This window comes from Vigna unguiculata, chromosome 11, assembly GCF_037176805.1.
Source record: "Vigna unguiculata cultivar grain cowpea cultivar isolate G323 ecotype 2 chromosome 11, ASM3717680v1, whole genome shotgun sequence".
Taxonomy (NCBI): Eukaryota; Viridiplantae; Streptophyta; class Magnoliopsida; order Fabales; family Fabaceae; genus Vigna; species Vigna unguiculata.
This window is the reverse complement of record NC_140802.1, coordinates 40,263,041-40,281,942: the sequence shown is the minus strand read 5'-3', so window position 1 is coordinate 40,281,942 and position 18,902 is coordinate 40,263,041. Positions and strand designations below refer to the sequence as shown.

The window sequence follows — 18,902 nt, the reverse complement described above, 5'->3', positions numbered from 1 at the left end:
TTAATTTTGATAGAAATATTTGTGCATATTTATATAGAAATTAAATTTGGTTTCAATTTGGAGAGAAAAAAAATTGCACAATTTTTACAAACATTAGAACTAAATTGAGACAAAAATTAAAATACTATGACCAAATTGAAAATAGGAAAATGACACCTGACATAATAGTGACATGTGACACTATCACTGTCACGTGACACAATGTCAACTTGACACGTGGCAAATTTTTTTTTTTGTTTAAATTAAAAAAATAAATAAAAATTCAAAAAATTCAAGAACTGACACATGACACCGTATTTAACGCCGTTACTACACCACTAACAGAAAGAACTTGATTACATCAAATTTCTCAAAGTAGGAATCAAATTGAAATAAAAAAAAATTGAGGGACCAAATTGATATTTTGCTACGAAAATGGGACCAAAGATATGATTTAACCTAATAACTTTTTTTTTCAGAATTACAAACTTTTATACCGGGGTACAAGAAGAAGAAAAAAAGGTGCATGAAGAAAGACCCTTCTGAGGGATCTCTCAAATTATCGGTCCAGTGCCAGTTCATTCTTAAAATCTTGTTTTGAAAATTTCTCAGTTTTCTATATATAATTCGAAAGTCACCTTTCGAAAAAACATCATTTTAAAAATTTGAGGAGGTGCCTGGATAAATTGTGGGGATGCAAGAAGTAAAAGTCCAGAATGGACCGTCATTCATTCCTGATTACTGATTTCATCCCCTACGAGCCTTTGCATGCATTTTTTTTTTATATTACAGGTTTAGCTGTTATTTTTGTATAAGCTAAGAATTTTATTTGGATACTCTCCTGGATCAGAAATTAGAACCATTGGATTTTTGGGTAACGATTAATCAAGGACTCTGATGTCACAAGGCGGTAGCCGAAGGCAGAACTGGACGTAGAGGATCGGAGTGCACCACGCCTCTTAACTAATCAGCACCTAACACCTCGTTGTTTTTGTCGTCTACTCCATAATTTACTTTATCGAGGGACCGTTTGAACCTTTCCTCTTTCTTGAAAAATTTTGTAACACGAAATTTCATCTTTTTTTTAAAAAAAAGGAACAAAGAAAGGAATAATGGTAATAATTAAATAAAAAAGATTTTCTTAGCACAACCAAACAGATCTAATTTCTCACTTTCCCTCATTTCGCATTTTGGCCAACTCACCATTCTCCTCGGGACGAGGCCTCACGCGATAACTATCCTAATGGCTCCGTTTCCGTCTGAGAACGGCGTCGAAGGAGACGACGAGAGAGAAGAGGAAGATGAAGAGGAAGAAGAGGACGAAGAAGAAGTGGAAGATGAAGAAGACGAAGAGGAACCGAGGCTCAAGTACCAGAGAATGGGAGGTAGCATACCTTCGCTGCTAGCGAGTGACGCCGCGTCATGTATTGCCGTCGCGGAGCGGATGATCGCTCTCGGCACTCACGGCGGCACCGTTCACATCCTCGATTTTCTTGGGAATCAGGTTAGTTAACGTGTGATCATCTATTCGTTGCGTAATTCGACGTGGAGAATCTTCCGATTATTGTGTATCTGAGCTATTATTACTGGAATTGAAGCTGGTTAGATCAAATTTATGGAGTGAAAGAAATATTTCGTGTGATTGAGAACTTGCATGCTTTGACGTTCTCTTCAAATGTATGCTAGGAATTGTGGATATTATTTGGTTTATGCTAGCACTGTGCGCTTTGAGATTTCGCAATTTCTGTGAATTCGAACTGTTACTCGAATTGGAGCTGGGTAGATAAAATTTATGGAACGGAGCAATCTGTATTATTGAGAAGTTCGTTGGTTGATACTCTCTTCAAATGTATGCTAAGGATTATGGATGTAATCTGGTTTTTGTTGAATCCGTGCGCTTTGAGATTACACGTAGCTCTGGGGTCAGAATTTCGTAATTTCTGTGAATTTGAACTGTTATTTACTCAACTTGGAGCTGGCATGACTAAATTTATGGAAAGGAGAAATTCGTGTGGCAAATGAGTTGTTTTCGTGATATTCTCTTCAAAATCAGATTATGCATGGGTTTATGGATGTATTTTGGTTTATGTTGACATTACGCTTTGAAATCTTGTGTAGCGGCTGTTGGCTCATGGTCAATTGCTTGCGTGTTGTGTTATTTATAGGAATCCGTTTCTAATTGAGTTACCTTGTTATAGGTTAAGGAATTCTCCGCACATGCTTCTGTTGTCAACGACCTTAGCTTTGACACAGAAGGTGAATATATTGGAAGCTGTTCTGATGATGGATCAGTTGTGATAAACAGCCTTTTCACTGATGAGAAATTAAAGTTTGATTACCATCGGCCGATGAAGGCAGTTGCCTTGGATCCAGATTATGCAAAGAAAATGTCCAGGAGATTTGTCGCTGGAGGTTTGGCTGGTCATTTATATTTGAATTCAAAGAAATGGCTGGGCTACCGTGATCAGGTTTGTCAGAATGTTTTAATACTTGAGATATCTATTCTCTACTCTACAGTACTTTTTGTTTGTTGACGATAAAACTACCCCACCCTACCATTCCCCAAAGGTTTTGCACTCTGGTGAAGGTTCAATACATGCTGTGAAATGGAGAGCAAGTCTTGTTGCATGGGCTAATGATGCAGGAGTGAAGGTTTATGATACTGCCAATGACCAGCGTGTTACATTTATTGAAAAACCACGAGGAAGCCCACGCCCTGAGCTTTTACTTCCTCACCTGGTCTGGCAGGTTAGTCAAATGTTGATTTAGGCAAGCTCTCGAGTTATACCATTCTTCCATGCAGTCTCCACTGCTATAATTGAACGCTTATTCTGTTGCATTAGAATTTGAACAGTGGCAAGGCCATTATTTCCTATGTTCCTGTATATTTCTTGATAAAACTGAGGCGCTTAATGCCTTCTATAACTGTAGGATGATACCCTCTTGGTAATTGGATGGGGAACATCTGTCAAAATTGCTTCAATAAGGACAATTCACCAAAGGGCAGCGAATGGGTCGTTCAGACAGGTTCCTCTGTCTGGTGTGGCCCAGGTGGATATCGTGGCATCTTTCCAAACCAGCTATTTCATCTCAGGGCTTGCTCCCTTTGGTGATGCTTTGGTTGTTCTAGCATATATTCCTGGAGAAGATGGAGATAAGGATTTTAGTAGCTCAGCTCCTTCACGGCAGGTATTTATGCTCATTGGTAATAATGAAATGAAATTCTTTAATTTTCACGCTGACCTTCTATCCTATTGTAAACTCCTCCCTGTGTTTATATGCTACAACTTGTTTTCTTTGTTCATTCTTCTGTCTTTTACTCATTTAATGGTAAATTCTTCCAAATATCATAACTTGAAGTAGTAATTTCCTGGTCTATAATGCATAGGCATGCTGAAAAATTTATTTATTTATTATTACATTTTGTGAAAGATCAAACAATGAATTTGATCATTTGGATATTTTAGATTGCTTCAGTGTTATATGTAAGCAATGGTACCAGATCAGCACCATGTTGCTTCCCACTAGTTAGACATTTTCATATATATTACAGACAGGCATGTGGAATGCGCATTATTTACTATTTAGTGCATGTTGGTTCTATTTATTTTCGGATAAACAATATTGTTATACCAGCTAAAGAGCTTTTGGAAAAGAGAAAAAATAATTATTTACCCGAAAAATGATTTACCAAGCATGACCTAATGTGTCATGTCTCATTCTGGCTATATGTCATTGTGATTTTTGAGGGCACTGTTTCTTTTTGGGGGTGTAGAAAATAATGAACTCAAGCTGCATAACAAAGTCAGTTGAAAGCAATCAAATTTATATTGTATTTGCCAAAAATAAAGTGTATTTTGTGTATTATAATAGGAAGCGCCAATACTTCAATTTGCTTCACATACATGATGTCAGTACTCCTGGATACTTCTCCAATAAGTGTAAATGATGTATCAAGACCTGTGAAATACCGATACTTTTATTTGTTTCACTTATCTTATACTGAGATTGTTGAAGGTTCTACGGCTTTAAAACATTTATACCTTATAAAACTACATGAAACATACAAGTATGCGTAATATATGAACATGTCTCTTGGTGAAGCTGATTAAAAAATTGTCTCTCTATGAATTATTTAAAGAAAAAGAATGAAATAGATATTGTTATCCCATCCCTATATGTAATTTGTAAATAATATAGGAAGTAATTTGTGATGATAATGATTTTTAATTTTTTATCTATTTCGGCAATACCTAAAAAATGCGTATTTTGATTTTGTATATGTAGAATTGCAATTATATATTTATTTTTGAATTTTTATACATTTTTAAATATGTATCTTGTACATACCATATCCTGTTACCTTTAAAATAACTGTATTGATGTATTGAATACATATCTCTTACAAAGTGATTTATTGAATTCATGTATATATTCAAAAATTTGACTTTTTTAAGAGCTTGAGTAAAATAATTTTGAACAGGGCAATGCACAAAGACCAGAAGTAAGAATAGTAACATGGAATAATGATGAGCTTTCAACAGATGCTCTGCCAGTACATGGGTTCGAGCATTACAGAGCGAAAGACTACTCTCTTGCTCATGCTCCCTTCTCAGGTTAACATTTGGCTTACTTTGTTTGTGATGTTCTGAAGCATATTCAGCTATTTTGAATATGGTGTATTTCATTCCACTGATACAGACATTAGTATGATATCACTGCCTGCAAAGTGGGGATTTACAGTGGGAGACGAAATAGCTGATAGAAAATAGGTGACACAGTATTCAAGGGATTGTGCACACCCCTACTCTTCATTTTTTTCATCTCCCGTCTGTCTTCTCATCTCTTTTCTTTTAACACGTATGAATTTTTCCTCCCCCAATTCCCCTTGGTTGCCTCAGTGGTAATCTGGTTGCATTTACCATTTTCTTCATGGGATCTTAATTCCCTTTATTTTGTCTCCCAAAATCTTTTCTTCATTCATTCCCTCCCTGAGAGACCTGAATCCTCTGAGCTCCTCCTTTCTAATATACACCTTAGTAACATATTGTTTCCTGAAATCTGCATAATATTGTTTTTCATTCAAATGTAGGTAGCAGTTATGCTGGTGGTCAATGGGCTGCAGGTGATGAACCACTTTACTATATTGTATCTCTGAAGGATGTAGTTATTGCCAAGCCAAGGTTGATTTCAATTTCTTTATCCATTGTACTGTTTTAACTTTTGGTTGCATTTGTGTATGACTTGTGGCCATAAAAGTATTGAGGGGGATGTTGACAAAATGTTTTTGACCAATACATAATATGTGATGTTTCCTTTGTTTATTATGCATTGAAAGAGGACAATATTTGAAGTTTAAACTGCTCATCATGTCCACCCTCTAGGAAAGGGGAGGAATTTAGTAAGAAAAGAAATCATCTTATGATAAAAAGTTGTCTTAAACCTCATCATATCCACTTAGCATGATAATGTTGTCTTGTGTTTCTTTGTATTTTCTAAGACAAGATATGGTTGTTTTCAGTTGATTGCTTGCAGGGACGAATGTTCTAATTCTAATTGGAGTAGCTTGATTTGGTTATCATTGTTGTCCAGTTCATTGATAGTTGTGTTATGTTTAATATTCGTATATTATTGTTTTTCACACATCATAGATTATAGAATTTCAGAATGATATAGTCTAAGGAACTTACTTTTGTGACTCATTTTAGAGAAAAAAATTGATGTCTGAATGCTGTCATCTGTCCATGTTACCCTTCACACTTGTACACTTTGTTATTGGAAATTTTAACCTCCCTTAATTATCCCGGCAATGCATGCTGTTGCTGTGGTTGTAAGAAGCTATATCATTTGAAATAAAAACAAATAGGGTGTGTTCTTTATCTAAAAGTTCTTGCTAAAACAATATGCTGGAATTTTTTAATACATTTAAGATAGACGTAATTGCACTTTTACTACTAAACTTTATCACTTCCACGAATTTTTCCACTGAACTTTTTTTTAGCCCATTGTACCATAAGTTAAAAATTAGGCACATTTTACCCATCCCTCAATTGGCAAACCGCTATGAATCATAATGTTGCCAATAAATAAAATAATTGATACAATTCCATGTCGGCATGATCATGTGCACTAAATCTAAATATATATGGCTACTCTCCTCTCTCAAGCCTTAGCCCACATCCTAACGACTCCCACACCACCCATCCCTCCACTCTCAATCCTTTATTGCCACCCAAATCCCCACCTCAACTGGGACTACCCTCCCTTCCTCTACTCCGACCCCAACCTTTTGAGAATGTGGCTCTACTAATTCTTCCTCAAAAGGGTCTTCAGTACCACTCCACCTCAAACCTCTTGGAGTTCCAAGTGTCTCTTCCACTAACTCCCCCGCACTTTGGATATTTCCTTTTGTATCTTTGCCAACTTCACTAACCCACCTAAGTCTCAAACCTTCATCATCTGTAACCTCCCCCACCCACCCACACTCTCCTAGCCCAAGTCCAACCCCCAGGATCTGACCCAAAACCTGACCACATAGACACTCTCTCAACAAAAACCCTTCCAAGCTCTTCCACCTAAGGCTCCAATGCGACACCAAAAGAGTCAAAACCCTCAAAGTCCTCATCTTTAACCAAAATACCTTGTTCCTCCCCCTTTGTCACCACCTGGGCTCATCAAGATGCAATTGGTAAAACAGTAATTTCTCAACAAAAATGCTCACGTTCCTATGTGCCTAATTCCAATGCATGGCCCTCGACTTCGTCCATAATAATGATGCCCTATGTGTGGATTGCAAATTTGTTGATCATGGATCGCATCAAGTCACTGTTTCCAACCCAAAGTGGAACCTAGTTCAACAACAATTCTCTTACTTTATCAACAGATTGAGCCTGTTCCACTAAACCATCTTCAATTTGTTCGGCAACGTGGCTGCTCATTCTCTGCATTGTTTTGATTCTTCTTATGGTGGTGTGTACCGAAAATCTGAAACGAAAAATATATTTTAGCACAAGGGTGTGGACATATGGGAATACCGAAGAGAATGGTGATGGAGGTGGTGAGGTTGATGATGGTGTTGAGGGGAGAGATGTAGGCCATCCAGTTTTTTTAGATTGTGACTGGCTTCTGAAAACTGATAAGTTCAAACAGTTAGTTAGGGTTTATGTTGTTGACAATGGTGATAGGCCAGGGTTAATGTTTACGACAAACAACACTAATAGTAGAATTAACATGCGGTACCATTCTACATAGGCCAACATTTGAATTTTCAACTTGTTTTATAATCATGTCATCTGAGTTCCAATTGACGGATTAGTTTTTTACTTATATGGTACAATAAACGAAAGGTTGGAAAATTTGCAGAAGTACCAAAGTTGAGTGATAAAAAGTTCAATTAAGCCTTTAAATATCATGTTTATTTTCCAAGTTTTTCTAAAGATCAGAAAAAGTTAAATTAGATAATTTAGAAAATTTGGTGCATTTTAATAATCAGGGATACTGAAGATCATATTGCGTGGCTTCTTCAGCATGGGTGGCATGAAAAAGCATTGGCTGTGGTTGAATCTGGCCAGGGACGAAGTGAACTACTTGATGAGGTATTATGGTTTATCCTATTTCAATCTAACTTCTAATAAAGGGTACATGTATGGCACATAATTAGAATGAGGATTTGCCCAATTGCATATGTAGGCACTTGTTTAAGTTGATTGTATGTTTGTGAAAGCTCGTCAACTACTTTGTTTTTCTAGAAATCTATTAATTTATTATCATTTGCTTTGCTATCAATGACACTCTATATAGACATTTAAGATGAAATGAAATGAATTTTGTAGTAATTTCCTATATAATTAGTGGTGACTGGATTATGTAAAGTAAAACTGTTGACCTGCTCCGCGTAGATCTATATAAAACTTGAAATCAACTTGATTGGTATTGAAGCATGATTGACCGTTTTCTTTAATGTCTAGTTTCCCCAAGACTCTATTTTGATGCAATTGGTAATTCTTATGTTTGTTTTAGTTTAGTTATTTGAAAGTCTTTACTCTTGAGGGTACCTTACCGGCTTTCGGTATCCCTTATTGTACTTTTCTTTTCTTTAATATTAGTTCTTTTTTATGAAATAAATCACAGTGGATAAATATATTGTGTGTATATGCTTTGTTACCTTCTAGTTGAATTTGTCCATTTGAGTATTATTATGAGAAGTTTTTCATTTTTCCCACTATCTTTGCAGGTGGGATCTAGGTACCTTGATCATCTGATCGTGGAAAGAAAATACAGTGAAGCAGCATCTCTCTGTCCCAAGTTGCTTCGGGGATCAGCTCCAGCTTGGGAGAGGTACAACATGTCATTATTTGCTAGTCTGTTACTGTGTTCTGATTTGTAATTGTTGTTTAATGAACTGCTTTCAAACAGATGGGTTTTCCATTTTGCACATCTTCGTCAACTTCCTGTTTTAGTTCCTTACATGCCTACAGAAAACCCCAGACTACGTGACACTGCTTATGAGGTTGGCTAAAACAAAATGGTTTCTGTCACAATTAATGTGCTTGCTCAGTATCTGTAATTAACTTGCTTGGTATACATAATCTTGTATGCTGCTTTTGGTTCTACAGGTTGCTCTTGTTGCATTGGCTACAAATTCTTCTTTTCATAAGGATCTCTTGTCAACTGTAAAATCCTGGCCTTCTGTAATTTATTCTGCATTACCTGTAATTTCAGCCATTGAACCTCAGCTAAATACTTCGTCCATGACTGATTCACTTAAGGAGGTCAGTCTGATCAATCAAACTTGCATTTTTTAATCTGTTAACCACATATTTATGTTAGCATTTTTTTATTTTGTTCTAGGCACTGGCAGAGTTGTATGTAATCAATGGGCAATATGAGAAGGCCTTCTTGTTGTATGCCGATGTAAGTGTTCAAAGAAATTTTTCTTGCATTCAGGCAGCCATGACATGTATTAAATGCTATACGCATGCTTTATACTAGAGCATATTGTCTATTTGTTATTATAGCTAATTGACTTTCCTTTTTTGTTTGGTTGAATTTTTCAGCTTTTGAAACCAGAAGTATTTGATTTTATTGATAAACATAACCTACATGATGCAATTCGTGGAAAGGTATAATTATGCTTTGTAGAAGTTACGGTAATCTTGGAATTCTGTGTTTTCTTTATAGGACGTACCTTACCTGACAAATTTATGTTTCATATATCTGCTGGCATTCTATTTTAATCACCTGATTTTTTTTCTTTACTAGCTTCAATGTAGTTTATTAAGGTCTGGGTATCCATGTTTGCCCTATCGGATATTTTTTTTTATATATTGAATGCATACAAAGGAGGATTAATGAACAAAGTACCATATTAGATTTGCCAAATTGGTTGAGTAAGATTTCACTATTCCCAGAATTGTTTATAGAGTTGTTGAATTTTTTTATTTTAAGCAGTATATGAGTTTGGTTCTGTCTGTACCTAATTGACTCTTATTTGTTTAATGTTTTTCTGTGCAGGTTGTTCAATTAATGATGCTAGATTGCAAGCGTGCAGTTCCTTTGTTGATCCAAAATAGGGACTTAATAAGTCCACCCGAAGTTGTGAAGCAACTTCTAAATGCCGATGATAAGAGTGATCGTAGATATTTTTTACATTTATATCTTCATTCATTATTTGAAGTAAATCCTCATGCTGGGAAAGACTTCCATGATATGCAGGTAGTTTTGTTTCTTTCATTTAGCTTTTTGCAAGCTTCCTTAGCTTTGGAATCTAAGCTGTAAGTTAATCTGGATTTAGTACTTACAATTACAATTGATGAAAGCCATGTGTCTGGCGTTTGGAGTTCCTCTCAACCTTTACTACCTTTGTTTCTCTTATAGAAAATAAAGTTGTAAACCTCATTAAGTGATAACTCTGACTGTAACTGATTATGGTCCAAGACAAATGTACAGGAACAAGGAAATGTCAGATCCAACGATAGGGACTTGGTTAATATTGGGTGTCTAGGTCCCACATCAAATAACATAAAATGTTTGCTGGAGTAGTTAAGTGTTTGGCTGTTTTCCTTAACAACAACTAGCTTTTAAGGGTGGCTTCCCTAAGTCTATGGGTGCATATCAATTGGTATTAGAGTCAGTTGTCAACGTCCCAAAAAGGGCTACCAAGAGAGGGTTTTAACCAATGAAAGATTTTAACCAATGACGAATTTGAGTGAAGTATCACGGAATAAGTGTCATAGGGACAAATGTCCCATCCTCATTTTTACATGTGTATTTGCTCTAAAGTTTATCCAGTGTTTGTCTTGTCAATGAGATAGCTAAAAGTTTGGAGATCATGTTTTTAAATCTTGAAAGCACTCTCTTTGCTTGCATGGGTGATAAGGCTCTTTACACGGACCCTCCTTAGACTCCACTTGTCGGGGAGCCTTGTGCATTAGTCATCTTATTTGTTGGGAGAATCTTCTTGCTGTATCAACTGAAATTTAACATTATATTTGGATAAATTTCTTATGATGTGCCTGTTGAAAATTATTACGTTACTGGTCCCAAGCCCAAATAAAAGAAATGGTTTGTCTCAGGCAATGGACAACAACAAACACAACTTGTACTAATCTGTGAGCCTTGGAAAGAGATGACATGGTTTCGTTAATGATAGGTTTATACTAAAACACATAGGTGGTTTATCCATATAATCAATCCACCTGGTAGGTTATGGAGTCTCCGATAATTGATGTGTCAAAAACTATTTCATGTCATGAATTAGGTGAAAACTCATGGATGGTTTTATGTGTATTGTAATGTTAAGTGTTAAAACAATAATTTTATCATGACATAAAGTTTGGTAGACATTGAAAAGCGTGGCTGAAATGCAAATGCCATAAGTAAAAGACTTTGAGAGCTACCAGAAATCCAGGAGCTGCACATTTTATTCACAAGCATGCAACCATGGATGTGAGGGGACTTTCTCTCACCTTGAGTTTGGCCTTGTGTGGTCGAATCTTTAGCTTTGGGTTTTTAGCTGTAGACACACTGTTCTGCTTCTCTAACATGGAACTGTCCCGCCCTTAATATAAGGATATGTAACATCTCTAGTTGTTGTGCATAAGTGTGTGTGTGTGCCCTGGAACTAGAATCATCAGGTCATTGTGTCTATTCTGATTCAACCTAGGTTTGCTAATTTTTAATTGAACTTTATGTTAGAATAAATAGTCTTAAAGGAGATTCATTTTCCTAGGAGCATGCTTTAGATCTAGTTCCTAGAAGCATGCTTTAGTCCTAGTTCCTAGGAGCATGCTTTAGTTCTAGTTCCTAGGAGCATCTTCTAGAATTCTCCTCTTTCCTCTCATCCATTGTATCTCATGTACTATAAATATTGAAACCTAAGAGGAGAGAACACACACTCTCAAATTCCTTTAAAATCTTCTTCTCTTTAATTTCGGGAGAGTAACATCGATATCCTTTTTGAAGACGAGAATAACCCAAGAAGACACATTTGATAGATCTTGCTGAGAGTTTGTATCAGAGCGGGTCGATCCCGCTCTGCCTGTCTCTGTCAAAGGACTGGTCCTCCGTCGTTCGCCATCCGTCGCTGTCCGCCGTCGGCCGCTGCCGTCCGCCGCCGTCCGCCGCCGTCGTATTTTTGCCATCACCTAGGTTCGAGTCGCCTCGAGGAGCGCAATCCAACCCAGATGGTCGCGCCTTCGTTCGCTGCTTCACGTGCCGGCACGCGCCGTTCAACGCCGCTGCTTCCATAGGCGCGTGGGTCTCACGCGCCGCCGTCCCGTGGCCGGATCATCTCCAGACCACCTTCGTTTAACTCGCCGGAGCACCGTGAGTCCATATCTGTCCTTCGTTTCTGGTTTCACAGCGTTTTGGTGAGTCTCTTAGGGTTCTCTCTCCTAAAACCCTAAGATTCTTTCTTGAACCCCTGTTTTTTGTTCGGTTCTGCTGTTTTTTTTCTCGGATAGTCCACCAGCTACTGTCAACTTATCATGTCTTCAGGGAGTATTCCATCTTTTTCGGGCACTACTTCCATAATTTTGGAAAAATTAAATGGAAAAAATTACTTGTCTTGGTCTGCATCTGTGGAACTTTGGTTCCTTGGTCAAGGGTTTCATGATCATTTGGAAGAAGATGGAAGCTCAGTGCCACAAGATCAAATTCAGCAACGGAAGAAAATTGATTTTTAGCTTTGTGCTCTACTTTGGCAATCGGTAGAGCCTAATATTTTGAGTACGCTTAGGGCCTTTAAAACATGTCATTCTTTTTGGAAGAAGGCCCAAAATATATTCGCAAATGATATCCAACGGCTCTACGATTCGGCTAATCGACTATCTTCTTTAAAGCAATCTGACAATGATATGGTCAATTTTATGGCTGAAGCTCAATCTGCTGTTGAGGAATTAAAGGTGTTCTTAGAAGTGGACTCATTAGAAGAAATAAAAGGAAAGTTGGATAAGTTTTACATGGTTATGATTCTTCGAGCAATGAATCCGGAATTTAATCATATTAGGGATCAAATTCTAACTAGTCAAGAAGTCCCTTCTATGGAGAACCTGATAACACGTCTCCTTCGTGTTCCATCCCTTAAGCATAGAAATCTCCAAGAGAATGCTGAGTCTTCTGCTATGATTTCATTTCGTGGTAAAGGAAATCGTGGTGCTAGAGGAGGGCGTGGTGCTAGAGGGCGTCCCCAATGCACATATTGTGAAAGAATGGGCCACACTCAAGAGAATTGCTACTCACTACATGGCTTTCCTGGAAAGACAACCAATATTTCCAAAGCTGAAAGTTCTAAGACAAAATTCTCTGAAGAAGAATATCAGGAATATTTAAAGTTGAAATCCAGCAATCTAGCTCAATCATCTACAACTCCTAGTTTGTCAACTGCCTGCATTTCACAATCTACGGAGAGTCACAACCCATGGATTATTGACTCAGGTGCATCTGATCATATTTCTGGTAATATCTCCTTGTTCTCCTCTCTCTCCTTTCCTAAAACATCTCATTTCATAACCCTTGCTAATGGATCCAAAGTAGCTTCCCAAGGAATTGGTCAAGTTTCTCTTTCTCCTTCTTTGAACTTAAAATTTGTTCTTTTCGTTCCTGAGTGTCCCTTTAGTCTCATCTCTTTAAGTCAATTAACAAAATCATTAAATTGTTCAGTAACCTTTGATGCCAACTCTTTTGTCATACAGGAACATGGTACGGGTCGGATGATTGGCGAAGGACATGAATCTAGAGGCCTTTATTACCTTGGTTCTAGCCCATCTATATCTTGTGTTGCTTCATCTCCTAAATTGCTACATGACCGCTTAGGACATCCTCATTTGACGAAACTAAAGAAGATGGTCCCTGAACTCAATAGTCTCCAAACTTTGGAATGTGAATCATGTCAATTAGGGAAACATGTGAGGTCTTCTTTTCCTAAACATTATGAATCTAGATGTGATTCTGTTTTTTCTATTATCCATTCTGACATTTGGGGGCCAAGCCGTGTGTCATCTTCTGGCTTCAGATATTTTGTTACTTTTATTGATGAGTTTTCTAGATGTACCTGGATTTATTTAATGAAGGATCGTTCTGAACTTTTGCAAATTTTTATATCCTTTTTAAACGAAATTCGAAATCAATTTGGGAAAATAATCAAAATTTTCAGAAGCGATAATGCTAAAGAATATTTTTCCTCTGAATTATCCAAGCTCTTAAACTCACATGGCATTTTGCATCAATCTACTTGCCCTCATACACCTCAACAAAATGGTATAGCAGAAAGGAAGAATAGCCATCTAGTTGAAACTGCTCGTACCTTATTGCTTGGTGCAAATATGCCGATTCATTATTGGGGTGATGCTATCCTAACTGCATGTTATCTCATTAATAGGCTGCCATTGAAGTTGGACCCAACGGTGAAGTTGATCGACTTAAGGCACGATTGGTGGCCAAAGGATACACTCAAATCTATGGACTTGATTACAGTGATACTTTTTCACCAGTAGCCAAAATGACTACCGTCAGACTCTTTCTTGCAATGGCAGCCATTCGTCATTGGCCCCTTCATCAACTAGACATTAAAAATGCTTTTCTGCAGGGAGATCTTGAAGAGGAAGTTTACATGGAGCAACCTCCTGGATTTGTTGCTCAGGGGGAGTCTGGTTTGGTTTGTAAGTTACGTCGCTCTCTCTATGGTCTCAAGCAATCTCCACGTGCTTGGTTCGGGAAATTCAGCCACATTGTTCAAAACTTTGGGCTGAAACGCAGTGAGGCAGACCACTCTGTTTTCTATTGCCTTACCTCTCCCGAAAAATGTGTGTACTTAATAGTGTATGTCGATGATATAGTGATCACAGGCAATGATGTTGGTAAAATCTCTCAGTTAAAAGAACACTTATGCCATCATTTTCAAACCAAGGATCTTGGAACTCTAAAATATTTTCTGGGTATAGAAGTAGCCCAGTCAAAGGAAGGAGTTGTAATTTCTCAAAGGAAATATGCTCTTGACATCCTTAAAGAGACAGGTACGATCGACTGTAAACCAGTGGATTGTCCCATGGATCCAAATCAGAAATTAATGGCAGAACAGGGAGAAGCTTTCTCTGATCCAGAAAGGTACAGAAGACTAGTTGGAAAACTTATTTATCTTACTATTACCAGACCAGATTTATCCTTTGCAGTTAGTGTTGTGAGTCAATTCATGCAGAATCCGTCTATCGATCATTGGAATGTTGTCATTCGTATTCTAAGGTATCTTAAAAAAGCTCCAGGACAAGGACTACTTTATGAGGATAAAGGGAATACTCAAGTTTTTGGATATTGTGATGCTGATTGGGCTAGTTCTCCTATGGATAGACGTTCTACCACGGGATATTGTGTTTTTCTTGGAGGAAATATAGTCTCGTGGAAAAGTAAAAAGCAAAATGTTGTTGCACGATCATCCGCTGAAGCAGAGTATAGAGCAATGGCATCCCTAACATGTGAACTTATATGGGTTAAACAATTTCTACAAGAAATAGGTTTTTGCAACATTCAACCAATGAAGATGTATTGTGATAATCAAGCTGCTCTCCACATCGCTTCTAATCCAGTGTTTCATGAAAGGACCAAACATATTGAAATTGATTGTCACTTTATTCGAGAAAAATTGATGACCAAAGAAATTTGCACAGAATTTGTAGGATCGAATGAACAACTTGCAGATGTATTAACAAAATCCTTGAGAGGTCCTAGGATTGAATTTATATGTTCCAAGCTTGGCACATACAATTTGTATGCTCCAGCTTGAGGGGGAGTGTTAGAATAAATAGTCTTAAAGGAGATTCATTTTTCTAGGAGCATGCTTTAGATCTAGTTCCTAGAAGCATGCTTTAGTCCTAGTTCCTAGGAGCATGCTTTAGTTCTAGTTCCTAGGAGCATCTTCTAGAATTCTCCTCTTTCCTCTCATCCATTGTATCTCATGTACTATAAATATTGAAACCTAAGAGGAGAGAACACACACTCTCAAATTCCTTTAAAATCTTCTTCTCTTTAATTTCGGGAGAGTAACATCGATATCCTTTTTGAAGACGAGAATAACCCAAGACACATTTGATAGATCTTGCTGAGAGTTTGTCTAGACCTGGAGACATGTCATGGACAAAACATACACAACCAAAAACACGTGGAGTGATATGAAAGAGAGGCTCTTTTGGAAATAGAATGGAATAAGGAACTTTATTTTTAAGAGAAGAAGAAGGCATCCTGTTTTTGTAGTCTAAGACAATTGCCCTATTTTTGTGATACATTTATGTGGTATTCCGGCTGCACCATTTCTGTCTCTCAATTTTAATAGCATAATAATATCAGTGCTGATTGCTGAGGACAACCTCTGGTGCAGCGTAAAGTTGCATCTTGGTGACCACTTGGTCATGAGTTCAAATCCAGAAACAGTCTCTTTGCACATGCGAGGGTAAGACTGCATAATATGACCCTTCGTATACCTTCGCATAGCAACAGGAAGCCTTTTTGCCTTTTGGCGCCTGGGTTATGTTGTTAGTATTAATACTGATTCTTGCCGAGTCTTTACTGCTCTACTCTTCTCTCATCGGTTTTGCCTGGTATAATAATGGTTTGTAATAATGGTTTGTAAACGTCATTAAACTATTGTTTTCAGTCATTTAATATAATTTCTTTTTGGTATAATGCGCATAGGTAGAACTCTACGCAGACTATGATCCAAAGATGCTACTACCTTTTCTCCGTAGCAGTCAGCACTACACCCTTGAGAAGGTGATGAACCAATGGAAAACTTTGACAGTAATTTGTACTGTATGATTGTGAATCAAATTCTGAAAGTTGTTTTTCAGGCTTATGAAATTTGCATTAAAAGGGACCTATTGAGGGAGCAAGTCTTCATTTTAGGAAGGATGGGAAACTCAAAACAAGCCCTAGCTGTTATTATAAACCATTTGGGGGATATAGAGGAGGTAATTGTTTTCTTTTTCAATTGAATGAGTTTGGTTTCAACCAACGTCTAAATCATGAACCAAAACTGTGGTGATTTTATGTTTGAAGTTGTCATGATATTTTGCAGGCTGTAGAGTTTGTCACCATGCAGCATGATGATGAGCTTTGGGAAGAATTGATCAAGCAATGCCTTCACAAACCTGAAATGGTACCATGATAACTTAACTTTTTGACAGGCTTGAATGTGAAATCATTGTGTTGTACTAGAATATATGATGATTTACCACACATATATGATGTTTTAGTGGGATTAGTTACTACTTGTTATCCATGTAAAGATCAGCTTCTTTTGTAAATTAGTGCTCTACATTGCTTTAAAAATGACAAAAAGACAAATATAATGCCAGAAAAAAAATCTAGGCATATTTTTTTGTTTATTTTTACCAAAATAATACCCTAAATTTGTTTTTATTTAACCTTTAGAACCTTGATTAGTAGAAATTGAAAAAAGAAAAGAGAGAAATAACTGACCAATTCTGCTAGTATTCTGTACTTCTACCCTTTCTCGTTCTATTTTAAGCTTGATTTTTGTAATTAATAGGTGGGCATATTGTTGGAGCACACGGTTGGAAATCTGGATCCCCTTTACATTGTAAATAAGGTTCCTAATGGGTTGGAAATACCTCGGTAAGTAATTAATGTGAACTTTGTTATCAGATTGTATTCGAAAATACTATTAGAATTTGTGCTGGCCTAAAGTCATACAGATATGTATGTGTCAGTAAGCACTATGTTCACTGACTGTAATATCTCTATCTACTTTCTATAGGCTCCGGGATCGACTGGTTAAGATTATCACTGACTACAGGACTGAAACATCACTCAGGCATGGGTGCAATGATATCCTTAAGGTGTTTTTTCTTCCCTATTCCCTCTGGCTCGACCTTTGGAGTCCAAATTCTTGAATCTGATCAATATCCCACTGACTTGGTGTTATTGAAATAGGCGGATTGTGTCAATCTTTTAATCAAGTATTACAAAGAGGCAAGGCATGGAGTTTCTTTAGGTAATGAAGAAGATGAGACACGGGTTAAAATGAGTGACACTCGTGCTTCTCAACTATTTGAGAAATCCCCGAATCTGAGAACTATGGAGATGAAGTCAAAGACTCGGGGAGGTGGAAGATGTTGTATATGTTTTGATCCATTTTCTATTCAGAATGTATCGGTCATTGTTTTCTTTTGCTGTCATGGTTATCATACAACTTGTCTCATGGATTCATCTTACACTAGTAGTAACAAGAAAGAAACCACGTCCCTAAAGGCAGGAATGTATGATGATTACAATGGTTATGAGGACGATGCTAGCGATGACGCTGAAGATGAAGAAACCAAATCGGGTGGCCCACGAATGCGCTGTATATTGTGTACTACTGCTTCTAGTTGAGTGTGTTTTTGTATGTGTCCACAGTTTGTGTTTGCATGGTTAATCTTTTAGTTCGTAGTTCCATGCACCAAGAGCATTTGTGGTTTCATTTGTTGTCAATTTTTTTTTTATCAATATAATTAATCACGGGTTTCACTCCCCATTTTTTGCATTGTCTCGATGTCTTGTGTATTTCATATCTTTGATCATATAAAATTATTTATGCCATGTGTATTTTCTATGTTACCAACCACGTAATGAAGTTTAAACTTTGTGTATGGGATGATTCTCTCTTTAGTTTCAAATTCGTTATATTGTCCATGCTGTCTCAATGTTTGAATATACAAATTAAACACATTAAGATTTTATAGGGATTAAAAGAAAAGGTTATAGCATTTTTAAGAACAACCAATATAGTTAAACCATATACTTATTCTTGCAAAACTTCTTATACAGATCTTAAAAGAAAAATAATGTTTAATTCTTTAAGTGGTTTTATTGTTATTTTTTAATTGAAATTAAAGTTCATCTTAGTAACATCGTAATAAAAATTAACATTAAATATTAGTGTTATAATAGTTTCAATAGGAAAGTGATACATAAACGATTGTACTTAACTTTCACTTTTTTAAATTAATAAAAAAAATAAATCACAGTTCATAATTATTTTAAACCCAATTAACTCGTATTAAAAGGTGGAAAGATAGAAAAATATAATTTTACAATTTAACAAATAAAAAATTTCACAAACATTATAAGTTAATAAACAAAAGAATAAACTTATTACAAAATAAATTGATAGTGAATTTAAAATTAACATAACATATATTAATAATGTTTTTTATATTATATACTTTTTAATAATATTATTTTAGAAAAACAAGCATATCTCGTAGGAGAAAAATAAGGCAAAGAGAAGTGAAACAAAACAAAACAAAAAGTGTTAAATAACAAGTAAAGAAAAAAGGTTACACAACAGAGGCAAGGACTATGGAACACCATTATCAAGCATTTGTGATTAACCCAACGTTTTCAAGCACTTAGTGGCCAAAACAATACAA

The 18,902-nt window shown here is 36.6% G+C and overlaps 1 protein-coding gene across 3 annotated transcripts; it reads left to right on the top strand.

The window, feature by feature from the left end:
* The first annotated feature begins 1,122 nt into the window (after window positions 1-1,122).
* VPS41 (vacuolar protein sorting 41) lies at window positions 1,123-18,013 on the top strand. Of its 3 annotated transcripts, XM_085668479.1 has the most exons (20): window positions 1,134-1,483; window positions 2,178-2,447; window positions 2,548-2,727; window positions 2,911-3,168; window positions 4,463-4,595; window positions 5,072-5,162; window positions 7,472-7,574; window positions 8,213-8,316; window positions 8,395-8,488; window positions 8,595-8,750; window positions 8,830-8,892; window positions 9,036-9,101; window positions 9,493-9,693; window positions 13,173-13,385; window positions 16,162-16,239; window positions 16,317-16,436; window positions 16,544-16,624; window positions 17,018-17,103; window positions 17,246-17,327; window positions 17,422-18,013. In XM_085668479.1, exons 1-20 carry the CDS (start codon window positions 1,223-1,225, stop codon window positions 17,860-17,862), a joined length of 3,081 nt encoding a protein of 1,026 aa, XP_085524605.1. In that variant the 5' UTR covers window positions 1,134-1,222; the 3' UTR covers window positions 17,863-18,013. The 3 variants fall into 3 exon arrangements, with proteins under 3 accessions (XP_085524604.1, XP_085524605.1, XP_027911880.1); XM_028056079.2 differs by lacking the exon at window positions 13,173-13,385 and having other exon boundaries at window positions 1,136-1,483; XM_085668478.1 differs by lacking the exons at window positions 16,162-16,239; window positions 16,317-16,436; window positions 16,544-16,624; ... (1 more) ...; window positions 17,246-17,327; window positions 17,422-18,013 and adding an exon at window positions 13,859-16,148 and having other exon boundaries at window positions 1,123-1,483.
* Window positions 18,014-18,902: the final 889 nt, after the last annotated feature.